Here is a 23,991-nt window from a genome sequence, read left to right as displayed (position 1 = left end):
TATTTTCAAACAAGAATAGTGAAAGTTGGCTAAGATGATCCTGAGTACTTGTGAGTACTTATGTAGATAGCCAGGTGTGTTGGCAGTTGCTACACTGGGTGCTCCTGTTAAAATATCTGTATTATCCTGTTCATGAGAATAACATTCTTTATTAAGTGAATAAATTAAAGCTAATCATGTAACAGTGTTGGGACTTTTCCATTTGCAACCTTGTTCTACAGTTCACATATGACTTTAGTTATAATTGTGTATTAGTCATCCATATTTTATTTATGAAAGCTGTTTATACAGAAAAACGGTTGAAGTTTTACCAATATCTTAATAAAACAGTAATTTAAAAAATATTTCAGATATTTTGTTTATTTATAAGCTAAAAGTGATAGCAACCAACATCTGTATTAAGTGTCTTTCTGTGGTGAAAACAGATTTACTTGGCTTAATGCATCATAGAAAAGGTGACTTGGGCACGGAGGTGGATGAGATCTCTGTACTCACTGCTGCTTCCTTCATCAGCAGAGCTGGGGAATGAGGGGCAAAGTGGAACCCTTGTGGGAGCTGTTTAACAGGCAGAAGAGGGCTAGGGCTTTGTCACTTTTACATTAACTGGTCCTAAATTAGGCTTCCAAGCCTGTTTACCTGTGCTGTGTTTAAAAACCTGCTGTGCACAAGTTGTTCAGAGGGAAGCAAAGCATGACAGAACCCACTCTGCTCATCCCCACAAAGGTTGCCCACTCACCTCAGAGCAGGTACTGTGACTAATTAATTTCCTTGCACTTAGGCCTCCTATTAAGAGTAAAGCAGCTGCAAGTAGTGAAGAGACAGGTCTCTGATTACTGCTAATTGAGCTGTGTCTAATGCTCAACACACAGTCCTGTGAAACAGTAAACACTCACCCTTCCCTATCAGGGATGTGCAGCTTGCCCTAACCCATCTTCACTCCTCAGTTGGAACACGTGTGCAAGTGCCTTTACACTTGTATCTCCTTCCTTCAGGCAAGGACTCCAGAAATCTTTGTTACATAAAGAACCACTTTAGCGATAGATGCTGGGGCTCCACCTCCATTCCTACTTGAATATGCACTGGGCAAGGATTTTGGTCTAGCTGCTACTAAAATGCCTTTAAAAGCATCAAATGGATTTAAGCCATTTTCACTGAACAGAGGCAATTATTCTGGCAAGAGAAAATTCTTCTATAAGCAGTGAGGAATTGCAGCACTTTAGTCTTCAGTACTGAATAAGTCAAGCGGAGTGGTGGCATATTACTTATCCCAACAGGAATTCTCCTGTATTTTACTTATTTACAAATGAATGTCAAATTTCACATCAGTTTTCACCATTCATTTTATTAACAAAGTGCAAACAGTTTTAAACTATGAGTTGTACAGCACTTACACTGTGGAACATTCATAAAAAAAAAGAAAAACAACAAACTTAAGTACAGGCAGCTGAGACAAGGACAACTATCAGTTACACTTATTCATGCTTTTTCAGTAACCAGCTATTCAGCTTTCATCATAGCTTCAACGAGTAGTTTAGCAGCTCAAGATGCAACGCACAGTGGCAAAAGGTTTGGCAATGTGTTCAGTTGGTCCACGTTACAGACTGGGGGAAACAACTTTCACACCAGCAAGCGCTGGGGTTCAGCAGCCTGATGCGCTCAGCTCGGAGCGCTACAGCAAGGACATTCACACCTTCCGTTATTCCCAAGACAGAGCAGGACAGACACCGCGGGAGAGGGCGGCAGCACCTTTTGGACATGTTTCAGAGCACGTGCGCCGGGGCAGAGCCAGCGGCAATGCAGCCTTCAGGACGAGGCTCTCAACGGTCACTTTGCCCCAGGGACAGGTTACAGATGACAGCAGCAGTACTACACAATGGTCCTTGACAGCATGGAGTGCGTGCACAACCAACAGCAGCAGCCTTGGACTAAGCTCCAGTGAACAACGTGCCTCTTCCCAGGAGCACAAGCTGGCCCGTCTTCAGGCACCAAACCACTTCTCTATCTGCTCCAAAGAAAGGCAGCTTTCATTGAAAACCCTCATGTTAGGACACTTTCACAGCTTCATTTAGATAAAACCCTCACTTTAGAAGGTTTAGGCCAACCACTTCAATCAAGTGTTTTCTATTAGTGACTACCTGAACATGCAAACCTCAACCAGGCACTCTTCCACATAGTGTAATTCCTAGAAGTGTCTTACCGTTCCAGAAAGCTTAGTGATCTGAAAGCACACTAGCCCCAAAGATGCAGGCCAGGTGCTCACCTATCTGCTACGAATCTCCTGGTGGCAGATTGCCCCAAGTCAGACTTGCACAAATCCCCCTGCCTCCTCCCAGGAAGGTAAATGGCTCCTCTCCTCTCTTCCGCTTGAGGAGCAGGAAGGGAATTTGCATCTCTACAGTCACAGCCGCCTCAGACCCTAGCTAAGAGAGACATTTAGAGTTACCTGGTGCTGTCTTCTCCAGTAACGAAGCTGAGATCATCAGAGCCTACCGGATCACCCTCCGGGAATACCGAGCACCGCTCTAAGGCTGAAAACAAACAAACAAACTGCAATAACCTTTACCAGCCAACATCCAAACCAGAGCAAGTTAAAGGTCCATCATGTGCAAGCCCCACTTGTAGATCTATATTGTTAAGAATGAAGTACAATTGCTCTAAGGTTTTTAATTTAAGATACTTAGTCAAGCAGATGTTTTGATTTTTCTGCAAGTTATGAAGTTTTTGCTTAGTGTCTGCTGCAAGCACCGAACAGTGAGCTGAGTTGTCAGGCCATCACACTAATGCAGCCAGGGACACTTATTCAGGCCAAAAGTTAACTTCATCCAGCATCAGCTGTCACCTTCAGGCTTTTAACTTATCAAAAGGTTAAACCCTTTCAAAGGGAACATCAAAGGAGTTTTTAAAATTAAACTGAACTGCTCAAAGCACATTCCTGTCAATTAAGATGCAACCAAGGTGGTGACTACCTCCCTGACACTAGCCTACTTGCAGCGTAGATTTGGCTATGCAGGGAGCTCCAGTTCAGTAGAACAAGAGCTATGGGTTTTCCACCTGTCCTAAACTGACCTCTCAAGGCTAGAAAGAGTTCCCTCTCGTGTTGTGATCTACTTTCAATTAGAAACCCAAGGGAAGAGCTCCAAATCTCACTGGCTCTTGGTTGAGTTTAATACCTACAGGGAATCTCTAGCAATCTTGGTCTCAGCAATATTCTGTATTCATGGGAGCAACGAGGCAAGCGTGAAGGGTGTGGGGAGAGGTGCTCACACGCTCACTACCTTCACTCGAGGACTGCACAGAGAAGGCATGGTTAAGTCCCTCCGAGGTGGAGTTGGCGTCCTCCTGCTCTTCGTTTTCTGTGTCACATTCAATGTCACTATCGCTGCTCATCCCTGGCAGGAGATGAAGGACATGCTTCTGACATACCCCAGCTGCAGGAGAAGTAAAACAAAACAAACCCACAAGGCACAACTTACAGCAGCAAGATCTGTGTAGCTCAAGCGCTCAGCTTTTTCCACACTTAAGAGTTACCAAATACTGAAGCTGGTAGGACAGCAAGAGAGAAGGAGCACATTTAGAGCTGAATATATTTATCAGAGCACGAAGGATTTCAGCAGAACACTCAGTCTAGTTTTGCTTCACAGCTCAGCTCGAGAGGAGCAGTTCCAACTGCACCGGACTTGGGATCTGCAGTTTCCTGCTGCCTGAGCTGCACTTCTCAGCCAGCCACGCAGCCCCTCTCTACAAGTAGGGCAGGATGTGAAGCTAAAGGAGAGCTCTCTCTACAGAGGATGTGACCCTTTAAGCAGATGTACTTGCCAGGTCCTTCAAGCTGCAATACTCTTAAGTCTCACACTTAAACAGAACATGCCTTTCCTACAAAAAGCAACTCTAGCTGTAGTGCATCAAGGCAACTCCTTTTCCTTTTTTTCTTTGTCGTTACTCAAGTATGCAACAACACCAGACAAAATTCACCCACTTGTACAGTTTGGTGGGTGACTGAAAGGATTTGCCCTGTTTTTTTTTTTACTGCCTAAGAGCCGACAGTCATTGCTGAAACAATGCAAGTGGCTGAGGGAGATACCAACTCTCCTACAGTTTTTCTTCTCTGGAGGGAAAAGAACTGTAATATTTGTTTCCTAGGGTTTTTAAACAATGAAGCATTTCAGTTTTTAAAACATTTTCCTGTTAGACTCTCTGCCATACCAGGAGAACTGCAGGAGCACATCACGATCACGCTGCAGTGACTAAGAGCAGAAATTCAGTCTTGTCACTGAGAGACCTTCTGTAAATGCCAACTCCTACACAATATTGCACACTGCAGATAGAGATGGATGCTGGCACCTTAATATAGGCTTTGCGCTACAATTCAGTCATTGAAATTCAAATTAGTGCAGGGGTGGAAGGCAGGAGAGTTTTAGCAAGATAAGAAAAAACTCTTCTACGTGGACTTTCAAAAAGAAAGCCAATAATATTTTTTTCTAGCCTATAAGGGATACAGGAAGGGATGGGGGGAAGTTTCCTCCAAGTCTAACTGGCTTACGTACTGCAAAGCCAGACACAAATGAGACAGGAGAGATTCTAGTGGAGGAGTGGAGGTTGTTACCTCAGTGGTTTGTGTTTGTAGGCAGGAAGTTTAAGAAGAGCCAAGGTCACCAATTACTACTTCATTTAGTAAAGAAATTATTTCCAATGACAGGCAACTGATCAGCAAAGCAAAGATGTGGAGTCCCATCATAAACAGAAAGAGCCCCTGGCAGTCCAAAGAGACACAGCCTCCTACCATACTCTCCGCTAGGTCTTCAACTCCCTTCTGCCCCATAACCTCATTGGTTCTCCACAGACACCAGTGGGACAGAGAGATTCTCTCCTCGTTATACGACAGCTGCCAAGTGTTACAGCAGAGTTCAACAGCCAGGGAAATATTTTTTCCCCTTCCCCACCAGGCTTTTTCCATTACAGAAGGGGACGATCCCGGGCTGCAGAGCTGTAGCACTGCTGAACACAACAAGGCTGAGTTACCTTCGCCGGCCACAGCTGAAGCCCCGTCAGGGAGCGCGTCCTGCCCTTCGCCGGTGTCGGTCTCCAGGTCGGCTGCCTGCGTTCCTTCCGAACGACACCCCTTGGCATTGGATCTTCACAAAGAATTGAGACACACACAGAAAAGCTTGTTGGAGATGTAGCTTTACCCCAGCTAGGGGGAACAACTCCTTTTAGGGGCACATCTAGTTTTGAGACTCATTTTAAGTCTCTTGCATGTTCACTTAAACATCCAGCTCTGATTAAAAAAAAACATAAAAAATAAGACTGGAAAAGTTTATGATGAGTATTTTCCAAAGATGGTGAGAACTGCTATTCACAGCAAAAAAACAAACCCAAAAATCCAAGTACTCCATTGCTCTTTAGCTGCCTGTTGATTAAATAAACTATTCAAAGGTATTATTAAATTAGCGAAAAAGAGTCACAGTGGAAAAAAAAATCTTTCAAGGAGGAATTAACAGTCATAACCTTTTTATAAAAGAATATTTTGTAAGGAATACCAGCAAAACAGGCAAAGGCTGCCTTTCAGTTCAAAGTAGTAAACCATGCCCACTGCCAATCAAAAAGAAAGGGCCCAGCACATAAAGGACTTGTAATCTAGTTATAAAGCCAAAAACTGATATCCAGAGGGAACAGCAACCAAGTAAACTTTGAAGTAATTTCTCTTCCTTGCTGCAAGCACCTGGCTTTAGTAGCTTGGTTATGTTCTTTCAAGATCAAGGAAACTGGGGGAGGAGAAAACAAGGAGGAGGAAGTGAAAGGTAAATAAACAAAAGAAAAACCCCAAGCACTTACCCTAGAGCTCCGACTTTCCTGGTCTTCTCTGCAGCAGCCAAGCCATTTAAGCCAGAAACTCCTACATCGGAATCGGAGCCTTCACAGGGTCTTTCCTCCAGCTTGGGCAGCGCGTCGGAGGCGCAGCCGCTGCTCAGGGCCCTGGCAGAGCCGTGCCTGCTGCTGGCCTTGGAGCCTCCTGCGCCGCCGGGAAGACAGGAGGAGCAGCTCAGAGCACGTGCAGGTTTGTTTTATACACTGAACATCCAGTTGGTTCATATCGCCAGTTAAACTTCACAAAAAGCACTTAAATTTAGAGCGGCAAAACACCAATTCCTCTATTATAGGGAGCTTCCTTGAGTGGCAATGAAATTAAATACCTAAAATTCAGGAGCACATCATCATTTAATCCTTTCATGACATATATCATTTTCTGGAGTTTCCTTTAAGTCAAAGCACAGCTTAAGCTTGGGTCAGCACCCTGTGTCTGTCCCTTTTACCACAAATGGGGCTCCTGAAACACTTCTACGTTTCACTGTAAGTTCAGTGTGTGCCACTACAGCAAATTAACTACCAGAGATCTCCATCAGGACAATAATGCCAACTACCCTGGAGAAAGGACCCAGGCAAGTTTCAGGAAACCTCAGTCTGTTGCCAGGAGCTTCCCAAAAAGCTTTGGGGAGATGAGACAACGCATCACATCACACCACGTGCAGAGGGGGCCGTGTTTACCTTCAGAAGCTTGAGCCTCTCCCTTGGAGCGGAGATGACCATCCGCGCAGTCCATCGCTCTTCGCAGAGACAGGCTACCCGCTCCCGGCCGAAGAGGCTTGGGGGAGTTACTTTTCTTACTTGCAGCTGCAAAAATATTGGAAGATGGGACAAGTGTTCAAACTGCTGCACCACTTTGTCTTGCTGCTTGTTTTAAGCGAAGTTAAGCTATATGAGCTACTATTTCCTCCTTTGGACAACAAATAAGTCCCATTCCTCCCACCTCAGAGTCCTGCACAAAACTCCTTCCACACCCTTCCTATCACAGATGCAGTGAGGGTTCCTGTCAGCCTATACAAGTAACATACAGGTCATACAGCAAGAGATGCTTCAGCCTCAGCCACAGTTACACAAGCATTTCAGACGCCAGGTAGAAGACTTTCGGATAACCATCCACTAGAGCCAGGACTACACCTCTTCAGACTCCAGCATGAAAGTGTAAAGGCGAAGGATACCATCCCTCAGCTCCTAAATTCCCTCAGCTCCTAAAGTCAAAGTAATGTAACAGAGGACTTCAAAAAGCAAAGGTGGAGGGCACACAGGGCCCGCACTGTTCGCAGCTTCCCAAATTAACTATTGACAGAACAGCATAATCCTGTTACAGCAACTCCTCCAGAGAGAGGGATGCAGGAGCAGCAACTGGAACAGCAGAACAGTGAAGTTCTGCTGTCACCCCACCCATAAAGGTGGCAGATCTAGGCTGCAGTGAGAGTTTTGTAGAACAGCCCTGTATGTTCCTCTAGTTCTGGTGCAGACTCAGGAGGCTGCCCAGCACCTTCATAACCTTGGCAGGATGAGGGATTTAGCACAACACAAAAACTAGCACTTCCAATGAAGTGACACCACCGTTCCTGGTTTACTGATGGCACCGTTCAAGGCTCCCGCCTTAGAACATGCAACTATTTTTCCTCTAAATACACACCAGCAGAGCAGAAACTCTCTGTTTTATGAGTGTGATGAAAAACAAAGTAGGCCTTTGCTGAAGTTGCAAAAGCCTTGTTTTAGAGAACCTTGGCTCCTTTGAATTTTAACAAGACTAAGTTACTAAAATATAGTAAGTCTTCAGTTCTCTAACTTTCTTCACCAGCAAGCATCGTTAAGCTTTGCTGTAGAGCAAAAGTTGTGGTGCTTTTGCTGCAAAAGGCTGAAATGAGTTTCAAAAAAAGACATTTACTTATTCAAAGGTTTTATACTTCTGGATTCTTACAGTTGATTTTGAAAACGAGCAAGAAGTCTATTTCCAGATGCCTGGATATATAATCCATTTATACAACTGACATCTGTAAGAGTGACATTTAAATCCCCCCTTCTCTACACACTTACAATTCCTTATGTAACAACTTGTAACTGAAGACTTTGTCAGTAGTTCCATTCCTATTTCCTGTAGCTTGCTGCAGCTTTCTGCTCCACACGCAGCTAAGGCACCCTGCTCAACAGAGAAGAAGCTGGGTTGTCCATCACATGTGCCAGCATTGCTGCTTCTTACTTCTGACAGTTGGTTTTTTACATCAGACATTTTGCTTCGGACTTCAGCCATCTGAGTTTTCAGTCTCTTCAGCATCTTCAAGTCGGGGGGCACACGCCACATTGCCTGGTGTCTCCGCTGATCTCGGTCTTTCAGAGAGTAGGATGTTGCTTTACCAGAGGAAGAGTTAAACAACACAGACAGTAAGTAAAATTCATCTTGAAACTGCACATCTGTTTAACAGCTGTAAGAAAATCCTATCTTTTGCCCTGTTATAAGAATGGGACATAGTGACACATGCCCCTGTTCTATTATGGCACCACAGTATTTAGATTGCAAACACTGCAGAGCCACTGAAAGAGCAGATTTCCATTCTTTGCCTGCCATGGGAGAAGGCTCCAAAACTTGCTCTTCAGAAGAAGCAAGATTTCTAATAGCATTACACCCATTCCAGCAACTACTAAACAGGTTAGGTTCACAAGCCTGGCCATAGTGATACACACACTTTGTCCTTTGAAAAAAACGAAACAAATGAGACATCAAACACTCGTTTTAAACATTTACCTCTGCTCTGCAGAAGAGAAGCGGGTGGACGTGGCTGAAGGCCCCAAAAGTTTTCCATACCATTTCTGTCTTTTAAATCCAACAAGTGGATTAAAATTAAGGGATCGATATCTAATAAGCTGCTACCGGCTGCTGAGCCTAGGGTACTCCCTCCCCGCCTGGAAGATCTTCCACTTGCGCTGGCGTAGCCATGGCTAGTACCTAAGGAAGAGTTATGGAGAAAGAGTGTGCATGTACATAACACAGGTGATGCATTAAGCTCCAGTACCCTGTAAAAAGAAAAAAGCCAAGTTCTTCACCTAGACTAGGAATGAAAACATTCCTAGAGAACTAACAAAATACCAGTATTATTTCATGGATTGAAGGATTCTGAAAGGACCCTAAAAGGAATCCGATACACTAACTTAACACTTAAGCTAAAAAGCATCACAGAACAAAAGCAAAGGATATTTCACTTGATTTTTATGTAAATCACTTTGTAGTAAGAGCATTTATCTGAACAGATGTACATAAGCATTTTGACTTTACTTTTGCTAGATTGAGAGGTCTTCAGTTAAGTTCTGCTCTGTACTACAGTGTTCCTGTTACACAGTGGCAAAGACACTTCAAGAGAATCTTCAGAGAAAACAGATCTGAGAGATTCAGTCAGAGAGCTTAGCAGCGCTCCCTTCCAACACACACCAGTGACACTGCTAGCACTGCAGCAAGAACACACTGCAAGCAGGTAAGCGTAAGGAGCTTCCCTTAAGTGACTAAGAATCCTGGGTTAGCTTTTAAAATACAGTTAAAAATTACTCTTTAAAATCATCTAAATAGACAGTGTGTTTGTAGCTACCATGCAGCTTCTTTAAACGACATGCATCTACCTAGAAGGCAACAAACATTCCTCAGCTTCTTAACTCACAAGGAATTTTCAAGGAGATTTAAGCTGTGAAATGTCAACAAAAAGCAAGTAAGGCAGTTAAGGGACTTTCAAGTGCTAGCAGACTTCCACAGTAGCATAAATAACCACAAATGAGATGAGAACTGTTATCTTTGGCATAAATAAAAATTAATAACAATAATAAATTATTTTTGGAATCTGGAGGACTAGATTAACCTCTGGCTCAAAATTTGGGCTCATCTGAATACTACAAGACATCTTAGAGCAGCTTTTCATTACTGTTTTAAAATCTGTTCCCACTTGGCTTTTAATGATTCTACAGCTCATTCCCTCCACACACTTCTGGGCTTAGGGTGCACTAAAATCTAAGTGAATATGTCACATGCTCCGAGGCCACGCAGACATTAGTAAGGACTGCACGTCAGTCTAGTTTTGATTGCAATGAAAGGATTTTCAAAGAAGCAGAGAAGCTTCCCTTCTAACTTATGTACTATTTTTAAATAAGCATGTCCAGAAGATCCAGCCCCCCGCTTTTCTTGTTGAATCAATGAGATGTTTCCACCACGCTGCAATTACCAGGACGCACTACATGATGCGGCATTTCCAAAAATAGAAATGCCTGCAGAACACGCAGCCTGGTGATGCTTCCAGGAACGGGAGGGAAGCCAGCAGCCTTTCGCATACATGGCATTTCTGAACACTGCTTTTTCATACCTGATGCTCCAGGAGCAGCAGCAGCCGCAGCAGCAGCATCCTCCATGAGATCTCCTTCTTCCAACTCCATGTTACTGCTGTATTCAACATCATTTTCACCAGACCTTAGGACATGGTTGGGGTGAAAAAGGGGGAATACAGTTATTAGCTCCTGTCAGCTCCTGTTTAACATTATGGCATTTATCCTGAGAAAACATGAAGCACTGCAGATAGTATTTTCTGCATTCTAAACCTACACAAATTAAACAAACTAAAGAATATTAATTAAATGATTGACTCAGTAATCGACAGCCAAAGTGCCATGATTTCTAGACTATAAAATCTGATCCTGTGTTGTATGTGCTATTTTAATATTTCACGGAAGGTCTGAGGATTTGACATCATCATCTTAGTTACAAAGATAAAAATCTCTAGGTTCAGTTACTTAATTGGCATTGCTATTACCCTCCTACTACTACACCACTTTCTAGTACCAACGCTCTGTTTTATTAAGATGTCAACTAGCGTAGAAACAGACTTCTTAACAGTGTTTGGGGAAAGAACCTTCACACAGTATCACTCGTCAATGACAGTACAATACTAAATAAATCAAAAGATACGAACTAGCTGCCTTAAAATTCAACTCTTAACAACATGTAGTGATATGTTTAACGCTACCAGTACAGGAGACATCCCTCACATCGCCCTGAAATCCCCCCCAACATTACTGTGATACAGGGGATGAGTCAGTTTCCACCAGAGCACCGTGATTTTTCCCTGGGAGACAAGGTAATGATCTGGAAAGTATTTTTTGAAGTTACTCACATAGTTTCTTCATCAATATCATTCTCTTCAGTGTTACTAGTTGCTGTTGAGCTGGCTGAAGAGCTGCTACCATCAAGGTGGTTTACTTCATCATCTCCAGTGAGATCTACATCCAGGTCACCATCAGAGAGTTCATGCTATGACAACAACAGAATGGGTTTTTATAAAAAGCAGCATTTTGGTTGCACTTTAATGAATTTATCAAAAGCTCTAAACAGAAGCCCTCTCCTCTCAAAGGTGTCAAAATATCACGGAGAACTTTTCGAGGGCCCAAAAGCACAATAAAGGCTGGCAACAAATGAAGAACTGTATTTTTCGACTGCAGCAGGGAAAGCTTTTCCTTGTAGATCAAGTAGCTCTGTTCTAGAACATCTCTGCCTAAGTCACCTCTTACTGCTACTTCTCACGTGTTATCTCCCATTTACATGCAGACAATAAGATGTCTAAGTCACAATTCAAATGTTGAATTTCCACCGCAATCCTACTGTAAAAAGTTACATAGAAACAAAGAGGCATAAAAAGATGATTCCTACATTGAAGTCTTCATTCTGGATTTTCTCCTCATCATCTTCCTTGCTCTCTCGCACCCCTGGAGCGGCAACATTCTCAAGCAGCACTTCAGCACTTTGTCCAGGCTTCTTCGATCTAGTTTCTGAACCATCATCATTCTGGGGACTAAGATGAGTGTCTGGAGGTGAAATGCCTCGTGATTTCTGGGTCCGGGAAAGTTCAATTGCAAGCCTCTTAAATATCAGAAGAGCACAAAAGAATATAAGAGACAACATTGGAGCCACAGCATCACATAAAATAATTTTATTTGCATATATACTATTTTATTAATGTCAATACTAAACTAACAATGGCTACCAAGTAAACACAACTATTAAATTGAGCTTTGTAACCTGAGACTAGTCAGTAAAAGGTGAAATTGAAAATTAATTCAATATACATCCCACTTACCTCTTTAAGGTTATTTATTTGTTGGATATAACTTGTCTGAGCTGCTTCCAACTGAGCAATGTACCAGTGTTGATCTCGACACTTTTGGAAGAAGGTCGGTGAGCGCACTTGGAACCTTCAAAGCAAAAGTGGAGAAGTTTCAAGTTTTGCTCTGCAGAATTTGAAATCTAGTGATAAAATAAAATTAGACAATGAGTATCTCTACATGCTAAGAATGCACTGAATGGCAATAGCAAGTATTTTGTAGGAAAGGCAATTACAGAAGCAATCTTCACAAACGGACACTAACAAAATTGACAGGCTACAAAGTTCTGAACAGAAACAGAAGAACTGTGCAGAGAACATTTAAAGTAGCTGATTAAAGTACATTTTGTCATAACACTGCAGTTTCCATTGACAGCATCAGCTCTGTTACATTACAGATTTCCTTCTTTCACTCCCAAATCTCTCTCTTACTCACTGGAACTGTTTCCAAAGAGGGGAAGAAAATGCATTTTTCCTTTAATTCAGTTAGCTACAGATATCCAACCCAGGCCTATTGGCATCAAGCACAGCTTCATCTCCAAGAAACACACAGAGTTAAACTTCCCTCAACTCCTTTCGGCACATTTTCTCCTTCGAAGTTTAGACAGTGAAATCCATTTATGACAAAACATGTCATGCTTATGTTACATTCAACTACTTGATTACTTCCTATTTTAGGAACGTATGATATTTTCCATGAAGCAATAGCAGAAGAAGTCCCATTAAGTTGTCATCTTTACCTTAGAATCACAGTGTCATTCTGCCTGTTTAAATAGCCTTCATTGGCTAGCAAGTCTAGACGAAAGAACCTGTTGTAGCCCCAGCATTCTCCAACTTCAAAATCAGAGGCAAACTCTCGAATTATGTTTTTAGCTGGATCATTGGTGGACTGATGAACCATTTCTACACGGTACTCATACCTAAGCAAAGGAAGATCGGGGATCAATACCAAAAACAAGTGAGATAACTTGATAGATTCAGCACTTGGTGATAAGAGAACTATGCTTACGGGGAGGCTAGTGTTTGTAGCTGAAGGCATGATGTAAAGTTTTACTGAACTCTTAAGCAAGCAGCTTCAGAGGAAAGATGTAGAGAGAGCAGTCTGATAAACCAAGACTAGAACACACACTGAGAGTTGGATATTCTCATTTGCTTTATGACCAGCTTGCTGTTCACCTTAGGCAAGCCACTGAACATCAGACTCAGAGAATGGTTGAGGTTGGAAGGGACCTCTAGAGATCATCATGACTCAAGTTCTGTGGACAACAGGAATGACTCTGTTCCTTTCAATAAGCTCTACATAAGTCCCTGACAATCTTACACAGCTACTCAGGCCATTCTTTGAAAAGCTCTCCAGATGCTTTGACGATTGGTTTTCTTACTTGGATGTCTCTGGCAATCCAGCAGACAGCTCCAAGAACACAGACAGGTAGTAGCCCCGTACCACTCCATTTCCATCCTCAAACAAACAAAAACACATTAAAAAAGCTGAACACAAACAAACCCCATTTCCACATACCCTTGAAATTTCAGAAAATAGTTTTGATCAATTCAGAATTTCCAGACAATTTTGATTTTGTTTTCTGTGACCTAGAATTCCTATTGTAACTTGAATTAAGACAGAGTTCACATCTGGATGACGATGTACACCCTATTATTTGCATCTCAGATACAAATCACTATCTCAGAACACACCTTAAGTTACTCTAACATTTAAGCAGTTAAATACAAAATTGAATAGACAAACATTTTTCAATGTGTTAGAACAGTTTTCCCCCTCTCTCCCCATCCTCCTTAAAAACAGACTTCAGTTCTGTAAGAAGCATATTGAAGTACCCAAACAAACAGGTAGAATTATTAAGGCTGCTATGATATATAAGACACATTTGTAATTGCTTTTAAAATAGCCAAATTAACTGTACTAAGAACGCTCATGCTGAAAGGAAGCATGGAGGGAATGCTCCAATGCTCACTGATTGACACTGCCAACCTCGTTAGGCCTTTTTTTCCCCACATAGTTTTTTGTATACAACATCTGTTTTCTCATGAGAAGAATCTAGCTGACGTTTCTTCGCAGGACAAGCATGCTGCTTAAGCATGTTGGATGGGGTAACATTTCTAGCTGAAGGCATTCACTCACCGGATAAACTTTTAATCTCCAGCAGAGTCCTGACACTTGGAGAGGTGGACTGTAAACAGGATCTGCTCGCTGACGCAATGTACTATTGAGGAGGAAAAAAAAGGAAAAAAAATGCCACTGAGAGAAAGCAGTGTCCTCCATGAAAGAGCAAGTTTTATATGCACTTACACTCTGGAATTGTCCTTGCTGCACAAAGAGCAACTAACAGCATGTGAGGCCCATGTATAGAAGCTTAACATTTTTATATTCCCTGGAAAATTGTTCGATCTTTCAGAAGTTGCTCAGTGTTATCAGGAAATCTTTTAAAACTGGGCTTAATTGTTGTTCACCTGGTACATGGGAGATTTGGATTGAATTCGTATCAGTTAGTTTGTATCCAAGAGAGACCATTCAGTGTTTTAAACACTATTAAACATGGGCACAAGAAACAGAAAGAGCTTACTGATATTCACAGTAATTTCTTAAGATACATTCTTACCTAAAGTTTTCCAAGACAAAGGTAGTTGAGTCATAGGCTGGAACTAATTCGCTAAGGGTGAAAAAAAAATGCATGCATTAGTTTTATAACATCACATTAAAATCCCAAGTTTTGACTCTTTTGAACCATTTAAGATGACTGGGATCACTAGATCCAATGAAGTGCACTAAGACTACACTTGTCTTTTTTTGTTGCTTTGAAATTTCCACTCATGAAACTTCTCCCCAGCCCCTCTGCATGTGATGCCACATATCAAAGCAAATGTTTTATGTTATAGTCAGAAAGAAAGAGCATACAAAACTATTTAAAAATAGTAAAGAGGATTTGCTCTTTTATTTGTGATGGTTAATAATATAACAGCAATTTTTATTGCAAATCTCAGTTCTAGAAAGAATTAAATTGTTGCACGGCTGAAAGAACAAAGCTTAACTGGTCCACGCTTCACAGCTTATTGCCACTTGAAAATGCATATTCAGCTTTAGGCTCTCCTCAGAGAGACTTCTACGCATTCTTTTCAGAAAACACTTCAAGGTGATAGTTTTCAGATTGCACTTAAAAGCAAGACAGTGATATTTGCTAAAGAACACAAACTGATTTGAGGAATCTGGTACTCTCAGTTTTATGGAGAAGATTTGCAGCCAGCTATCCCAAACTCTGACTTTTTGAGAACCTAACACTGAAAAAAAAAAAACAAAAAAAAAAAAACACACTCTTTAAGAAAGAGAATTGTGTTAGAAAGTGATTTTGACTATATATTCTGAATTAAGGTGACCTGCGGAGGCATCTCATGAGAGCTTTGCAATTATACACCGAACGACCCCAATAATAAGAGAAAAAGGGCAAGCCAGTAAACTAAGTGTAAAGAGAAATTTGTAGTGAGCTAGGCACTGCCTACCTTGTGAAGTCTGGTGGAACTGGAGTGGTGACAAATGAGGCCATGGGTTTCCGATGAACCTGCTGGAACATCATCAGGATCTCGGAACTTTTGGATATCAACTCACTCTTACTGCATGATCGTAACTGTATGGAAAGAAACAGGAAAAAAAAATCCTCTGTCATTAGTAGAAACCATAGATCTTGACTGCATTTGTTCTTAAGCGAACTAATTGCATATTAAAACACTGCCTGACACAGCTTCAGGAACCCTTTCTTTTTTTTTTCCCGCCTCTTGAAACTGGCAGCTCTTAAGTCTAAGAGTTTTCTATGAGAACTGATGGTCACAACTTCTAAAACGGATATTATTTTTTTTAAAGTATTTTTCTATAGGAGAGAAGCAGATTTGCAAAGCTGCATATGCACCATCACCACTGTTAGAAGGTCGTCATTTGGGTTGCATTATAAACAAGAAATAATTCTTGAATGAGCCCACAAATACCCAAAAAAAGAGATGATGTACAGTAAGCAGAGGCATTCACCCTCCTGACCGCATCAATTCCTCAACACAACGCTCCATTTGGATATAAAATAAATAACTGCAAAGGGAAACACAATAACCTCTGCTCAGGTAATAAAGTCAACTTAGCATTTTATCGAAACAAAGGGGAGATGAAGAATGAATACAGAACAAGAGGCATAACCCAGAAGAATTTTTTCTTCCCCTTCCGCTCCTCCCAGCAGTTTCGATTTCCTCCCCTCCTCACACCAGAAACCCAAGATGCCAGATTCTGCGGAAAGAAAATTACTGGATGCAGTAAGGCTTGTGGAAAAGAAACAAAAACAAGCCAACCAACCCCAACACCCTGCCATTTGCTCAGAGCAAGCAGAAATTTTTCAAGGCAAGTACAATCAGCCCCTGCAGAATCCGAATATTCCTTTTACAAGAGCCAAACTTGTGTTGCTAGGAAAAAAAAAGGAAATATATATACACGCATGCACACACACCCCATATCAACCTCTTGGAGAGGCAGATGGATGGGACTAAAAGAACTAGAACCACTTCAGTTTTCCTCAACAGCATAAAGTGCTATGCCTTTTTTTTTTTTTTTTTTAACTCCCCATTTATAGCTGCCACTATTCATAGGCTGTTGGCAGCTGCAAAGCTGATAGAAATTGGCACACAGTCCAAACACTAGGCTAACTTAAGCAGAGCTCTGCAATTTTACATGGTATCGCTGGTAATCCCTGTACTATTTTTTCAAGTAGCAGAGGTGAATACTTACCATCACTCTCAGAAGACAAAATGCTTGCTTTTAAGAAGAAATTGTACAACCTAAAGCCACTTAAGTAAAGAGATAAAAGTAGTTCTATCAATTAAAAAAAAAAAGACAAAAGGCTGCTTGATGATGTCTCTATATAACTTTCAACATTTCTACTCTTTCAGAATCACCTGATGTTCCACTTCCTGGAGCAGGGATTCCAGAAGTTCAGTTTCTTGGGTAAGTGATGTCTTTTGACCTGTTTAAAAGGCAAGGAAGACACACTCAATAGATTTTAAGAAATTTAGCTTTTTTTTTTTTTTTTTTTCTCCATGGAAGCTGCCCCAAAACCTAGTAAGGTAAAGGATTTCTAAATATACCAAGGTTGCTTGAGAAAACATTTTGAAAGCAAGCCTACATTTTTAATTGGATCTCTAGTGAAGAGGTCACCTGAGATTTAAGTCAGTAATGAAATATTCCTTGTGTCCCAGAAATAACTTTTCTTTTTTGAGTGTGCTCTTTTGGACAAAAGGCAAAAGCATCTTTGACTTCACTGAACTTCCTCTAATGCAACCAAGACCTTCCCTTGACATTTATGAGAGTGTGAGAGTAAACTAAGAGAGTAAATATAAGCATCCTCAAAAGCAAGGACATTTTCCAAGCACACATACGTCAGTGTTTTTTTTAGTAGGGAAGAGTTAAAGCGGTAGAGAGCCTCAAGGCAGCAACAGCAGCAGGAATCAAAGTAGCAGCCCTGATTGTGGATGCCCACACTCTCATTTGTGGACAACGCTGCTTCTGTCTATGGAGTTGAATTGCAGGTAATCCCAGAGAGGGCTTTTTTTTTTTTTTTGCACTGCAAGGAATAGATATTTGTCATGTAATATCTTTGTAATATGCACTACTTAGCTAGTGTGCGTGTGTGTAAACACACCTTCACAACAAGCCGAAAAGTACTAAATATCTTCCCAGTTAGATATAAATGTTCTCCAAGTTACTATATGGGACTATGCAAGAGAACAAAACCAGGTTTGGCTGCATCTAGCAACTTAGAGCTGCAACACGGTAACTACACAATTAACTAAAAGACCTGCTCTATAAAAAATATTCAGTCAATGAGTTTCCTGGCTTAACACCAAAAGGTGTACAAGCAGTTGTATTCCTAAGGAAAAAAGGTTCATCAGTAGATTTCCACCTAATGATATATTGCTCCCACTCATACTGGATGAGGCAAATACATACCCATTAATGTTATAAGCTTATTCTTCAGCTGAGTGTCTAAGCGGGCAATCATCATCTCCACGGCGTTTCTGATTTCGCGAACTCGCTCATCCTTGGCGCTGCGCACCGCCTCCACGTTCCTCTCCTAAAACAGGATCCAGAAAGAACACGTACAAAAAGAAATCCTTCACACTTCTGCACATTTTTAATTTACTTTACACGTTGATTCCACTCTCTCAGATGAGGCTGATGAATAAATAGCCTCCTGCAGCCTGCCTCCCCCCAGTCCTACTTTCTCTATTGCAGGCAGGGAGGAATATCTGATCTTACAGAAACTCTCCCATTCTGGATGATAAAACAGGGAGTTATTTTTAAATGGTCTGTTGCAGTCTGCCCTGAGGTCAGTCCAAACACTTCACGGTTACGCTGTGAACACCTTTCACTTTTCTGGAACAATAAGTGTGCCCTTGGCGGGTGACCAAAGGTTAATAAAGTTTGAGCAACTTTTTCTCATTCCGGAGACATTTGCCATATGGAGACTTTTCAGTATTGAAATTCATAAGCACAACTATTGGTTTCTCTTCCGTACCTACAACGGCACGGAGAAGTTACCTTTCTGGTAACAGCAATGATCTGGTTTAAGCTGTGCCCTTCACCCTTGTGTGATCCTCAGAATACTTTACAAGTACTCACAAGCAACCCCCTTGGTGATGTATCGCACTTGCCTTTGAGCCGAGGAGGAGCTAACCTACCAGTACATGCTGCAAACCAATACACGACAAATAGCACAGCCAAGAACCATACAGAAACCAGCCCACAGATGGGATTCGTCTATGCCGCCCATCTGGAATATATTTTATTTGCACAATGACTACATAAGTGGCCCAGTATTTAGCACATCCTTCCTAGGACACAAAATCCACATTGCTTTGCTGGAACTTCCACTGAAACTGCCACGGCCAAGCTTGTCAGATGCAGGGGAACTTCTGGCGCACACACACACCATGATGGGGAGCAAAAGAGTGGCACTATGTCTAGATAGCGAACTGCTTTTTGAGCACAGTCCCTCTCATGGGCTTAAACACACCTTCTTAGTCTATTTTCCTAAAGGGAAAAAAATAAGCTAGTCTAGAAAAAAGCATTTTTATACTGGTTTAGCCATACTCAGCTACAGGAGGCTCTACTCTGTACAGTGTTTACAAGATACAACTTTCTAAGAAATTCACAGCTCTAGCTTTTAGACAGTCTAGCATTTCCATCTCCCACTTCGCAGTCACCCTTTTACAACAACAAGCTGCAGAAAAACCTGATGTTTTCATTGATTAATTTCTTACCACTTCTTGCACTAAACTGATTAGTTCCATGAGTCTTCTTCTAAGCTTTGCCACTTCTTCATTTACTTTTGTGACATGCTGCTCATAGATTTCTGCCAGTGGCTTAAAGGTATGTCCTCCATGCTGTTAAAGAAAAGAGGGAGAGAAAAGGGTACTGAATATAGTTTGAACTTTCCCACTGCTATTAAATTATAGGAGGAGAGGGGAAGAAGGCCTCCTAGTGAATCGCTCAGTTTGGAAATGTTCCAAAGCAGATTGCATGTAGGAAGTCTGTCTTTCACTTCCCTTCATAAGTAGTCATGAATTTGGCTTTCATAGCATCAAAGTTTCCTGTCAAGAGTTATTTAGAGTCTGAGCAACCTTCCAAAAATAAATCACTTTATTCACTGTGCATATCTTTAACAAATCAGAAGATAGACTTTTTTAATTAAAAACACCATTCCCAAACAAAAACAGCACAGTATTAACTACATTCAGCCATTTATACTCCAAGGTATGACAGCCATCTCCCCTCAAAATATGCAACAGGAAGGATAAAGAGCAGGGTTAAGTGCTCTGTAGCAGTTTTGAAGCCACTCAAGAACACTCCCCATGATATTTAAGTTATACAGGTTCATCCAGATTTTCAGAAAAATCTCTTTCTTTGCACATAAAGTTCTCCTTGTCTCCAGTTTGTCTGAAGTATCAAAAAAAATCTAACAAGGAAGATAATTCTGCCCTTTCACCAAAAAATTCAACTTGCTTTTGTATTTAGTAACTGAAGATACGGCTTTTCAAACCCAAAGTTCAGATGAATTTTTTATGCACATAAGACAACTATAATTATTTGCACGGCAATTCAATAGCCATAGCAAGAGTTTCACCATGATTTTGTTTCTTCAAATTGCACTCAAACATCACTCAGTCTGCTAGTGTAACACAGCGCATGCAAGTATCTCCTTACCATTCCTCCCCAGAGCGCACACTGGTGGCAGATACACTTCTTACAGGTCCAGCAGAACACACTAAGTTTTTCATGATGGTTTTCACACCTTAAACAAAGAACAAACTCAAATCATCAGCGGAAAATAGCCAGAGATTTTCTGTAAGTATCCTATAAATGAATTCAAAATCTTCTGTAAAATAAATTCTGTTCTTAGAATCCTCTCAATGCCTGCAAGAGTTACAGAGCAGGCTTATTAATAAAACTGGGTTTATACCCAGGAGCTAGAGGATATCATCACTGAATCTGGCTTGAAAATCTAGAAGTTAATATCTCACATCATTGAAACACCAACCAGAAGCAAAAATCTGCAACTGAAAGTAGACACAGAGCACTGCCCCATAAGCTCCTTAGCCAAATGGACACTTATCAATCCTTAAAATTTCATGAACAACATTGATCAACAAACTGAACAAGAACCTCCATCACAAGGCTCTCCCTTTTGCCTCCACAAGGTTTCGGGAAGTTAGGGAGGAGGCGGGTATGGAATATGTAACTAGTCTCTGTCCACTGTTCTATGTTTGTGTTCACTCTTTTCTCCACTAAATCTTCAGAATACTTCTCAACAGACAAAATAACACTGATAATAGAACACAATAGTTGTTCCTAGAAGCAGAGTATATCTAAAAAACACGGGATACCCCAAAGACAAGAAAGGAGAATGAACCACAGTAACAGATAAGAGCCCAAACTTCAATGACCAATTTTAAAGTTAGAAGGATTGAAACGTCCATTCATATAAGACAAACTCTAAAGCCTCTGTGTGAAGAACGTTCCATTTACTTGTCTTTTTCGTTTTCTTCGTGCTTGGTGAGATTGCACAGTTGCAGCGTATCAAGTTGTTGCGTGACCTCTTCTGCCCAACGGCAGTTCACCAGCTCTCGCAGCTGCAGCGGGGCTCTGCAAGAAGCATTGCTGAAGTCAGAGCAAAAACACAGCTCCAGGAGCACAAATAAAATTCACTAGAATTGCTATGGGGTGCCAGGCTTGGGGGTACGGGGAAAGGGCCTCAATTTCTGAAAATCTGTGTCTGATATTAAAAACCTCTTACCTACAGTGAGGGCACTGAGCTCTTTGTTCAGTCAGCCAACGCTATAAAAGAAGGAGAAACGTATTAAAAACAGACTGTGAGAAGTGCAAGCAGCTACCTGTAAAACAGCTCCAAAGTGACAGACGTTACGACATTTTAACGCTCCATACTGGTATCTGAAAGACTGGTATTTGCTTTCTGCCTCCAACTGCCTCCTCCATCCACATAAGTATCACTGACTCGCAAGAGATGTTAAAGAAGGGGCCATTATAAGCCTGTTCCTTAAAAGCAACTCTTCCAGATAATCACTATAATTAGCACTCCTGTATATAATGCACAGCCTGCCTAGGCTTTCTCAGAGTGTCATAAAAGGCTTTTGAAAAGGAAAACAAATAGTACAGAAGAGGAAAAGGGAATCTTCTGAAAGGGGCAGGAAAAGAGCAAGAATGTGTTCCTAAGACCAGCAGTTCTGATTTTTTTTTTTTGATTTGCAAGAGTAGATTATGATAAGCAAACTCACCCGAATACAACTGAAACAGCACAGCTTGGAGCAATGGGGACACAGACGTGCATCACGCAATTTCTCCATACAAATGAAACATCGGAATACTTCAGCAATGCTCTGCAAAGATTAGATTAATGCTATTGTTATGCCACAGACTTCAAACATAGTAGAATTCCATCTACTTTCTAGGCAGAGTGCCAGGTTAAATAAACAGAATCCCATTTCAAACACATTCCATCTCAGAGCAGGTTACCAGCTCAAACATCACGGCTCTCTTCCTCACTCGTACATCCCACCAGCACCCAGTGTTCATTTTAAAACACTAATATTCTAGGATTAGCTTCCTTGTTCGGTTTATCTTTTACCAAGCAGGCATTTCTGTCAGACATTTTATTCCTACTCGCATTCACACAGTTAACAGTTGCCAAAAGTAACTATGCTGTACATGCAGATTCTCAGCCTAAGAATTTCAATGTGAATTAAACCCCTGTAAAGACATATTAAGTACCTGCATATATCATACAGGATGTTAACTAAAAGGGTTGATCATTACCTCCCCCCTCTCTGCCCTCCCTCACCAGTTAAATCTTGGGCAATAAAAATGTGGCGTTTTTTGTTTGTTTTTTAAATACTGATTTACTGTTCCAAAAGCAAAACTGTTTGCTCAAGAATACAACCACCACATCTCATGCCATTCCCCAAAACAGAAAAGTATTTCAAAATGTCAAAAAAAAAAAAAGCTTGCCACACTGATGGATTTTTCACTGATTTGGGAAGTCTTGCGGCCTGCATTAGAGAGCAGTTGGATTTTTTCTGGCCTTATCTCTAGCACTTTCAGAGATGCTTCAAATGGGCTACTTTGCCCCCAGCAGGGTTAAACCTCTAGAAGTGAGACGCATTGTTAATTTATAGGTATGAGAGTATCTGCTGTATCCTAGGGCCTTGTTTAATGGTTGCAGAACGAGAGGGATGCGCTTGCAGGAAGCTGTACGTGAGGGCTCCTACCTGCTTCCTCCGCTCGGCTGCAGCACCGCGACGCAGGCGGGCAGGGCGCTGCGGGTACCGCTCTGGCGGCACCTGCGCACCGGGCCGGCGGGGCCGGGGTCCCCATCCCCGCGGGGAGCGGCGCCCAGAACCGCCGGCCGAACCGCCCCTGCGAGCGGCCCCGCCGGCCCCGGGCGGCCCCGCGGCTCCCCCGCGCTGCCGCCATCCGCTCCCGGCCGCTCGGGCCGCTCTGCCCTCGCGGGAGGCGGCGGCGGCAGCCCCAGGCCCGCGGAGGATGCGCACCTGAGCGGGCGGCGCCATCTCCCCCCCGCGCAACGCCTCACCTCCACGCTCTGCTCGTCCATGGCGCTGCCGGCGGCGGGGGCTCCTCCCCGGCCCCGCACTTTACCCGCCCCCGCCGCAGCGCCCGCGCACGGCGCGGGGTGTCCGGAGCCGCCGGGCAGCGCGGCCCTACGCGCCGGCCATGTTCGCCGGGCGCGCGCGGGCAGCTCCGCCCTGCGGCGGCGGCGCCCGCCCCTCCCGCGCACGCGCAGCCCCGCCCTGCCGCGCGCGGCCGTTGAGGGGCTGCTCCCCCGCCCCGGCTCCTGTGAGGGGAGGGCGCGTAACCGCCGCAGCCCGAAGCCGGCGCCAACGGGGAATGAAGGACGGAGAAGCCCCCGCACCGGCCGCCCTCCTCCTCGCCGGCAGCCGCAGTCACCTCTCGGCTTGGGCACGGCTCCCTGCAGCCGTGGTGACAGAAACACGCTCCTCAGAGCCTCTTCCCATCCCCTTTCAGCTTCTTAGTCCTTCTTGTGACAAGTACTTGCACACACAGATTCCTGAAAAGTGGCACAAGTACCTCGACTCCCGTTGCAATTTTTTTTACTCAGAAGACAGTTGTTATGTGAAAGTGAGGCAAAAGACAGTTGCTAGTCTAATATCAATGTATAAATGGGATTCAGTACTTTGGGAGCTTTGCTCATGCAAATATCACATATGCTTATCACTGCATCACCATGGGGAAAGGATTTTCCCTGAAGTGGGGTTCTCCCAATATTGCAGTAGTGAATAAAAATTACAACGCACAGGAGCAATTTAGTTGCATGGGCACAAACTGCATGACAGGAAATTCCATTTAAAGCTGAGGAAATCTTTATTTTTTCCTGTCAGAGTGGTGCAACACTGC

The 23,991-nt window shown here is 42.6% G+C and overlaps 1 protein-coding gene across 1 annotated transcript; it reads right to left on the bottom strand.

The window, feature by feature from the left end:
- Positions 1 to 2,439: 2,439 nt before the first annotated feature.
- On the bottom strand, positions 2,440 to 23,280 carry TRIM37 (tripartite motif containing 37). Its single transcript, XM_088536252.1, has 24 exons — positions 23,150 to 23,280; positions 21,837 to 21,938; positions 21,338 to 21,378; positions 21,070 to 21,186; positions 20,248 to 20,335; positions 19,305 to 19,427; positions 17,992 to 18,115; positions 16,941 to 17,008; positions 15,510 to 15,634; positions 14,615 to 14,665; positions 14,137 to 14,218; positions 13,379 to 13,455; positions 12,737 to 12,916; positions 11,973 to 12,087; positions 11,546 to 11,755; positions 11,013 to 11,149; positions 10,209 to 10,312; positions 8,612 to 8,812; positions 7,906 to 8,217; positions 6,544 to 6,669; positions 5,833 to 6,010; positions 5,020 to 5,132; positions 3,276 to 3,428; positions 2,440 to 2,528 (listed from the first exon to the last, which is right to left on the bottom strand). The coding sequence occupies exons 1-24, from the start codon at positions 23,168 to 23,170 to the stop codon at positions 2,440 to 2,442; spliced, it is 2,937 nt and encodes a 978-aa protein (XP_088392378.1). The 5' UTR covers positions 23,171 to 23,280.
- Positions 23,281 to 23,991: the final 711 nt, after the last annotated feature.

This window comes from Tinamus guttatus, unplaced genomic scaffold (assembly GCF_059628265.1).
Source record: "Tinamus guttatus ecotype Peru unplaced genomic scaffold, ASM5962826v1 Tinamus_guttatus_pri_ptg000043l, whole genome shotgun sequence".
Classification (NCBI taxonomy): Eukaryota; Metazoa; Chordata; class Aves; order Tinamiformes; family Tinamidae; genus Tinamus; species Tinamus guttatus.
The sequence above is the reverse complement of the archived record's forward strand: the minus strand, read 5'-3'. Positions and strand labels throughout refer to the sequence as shown.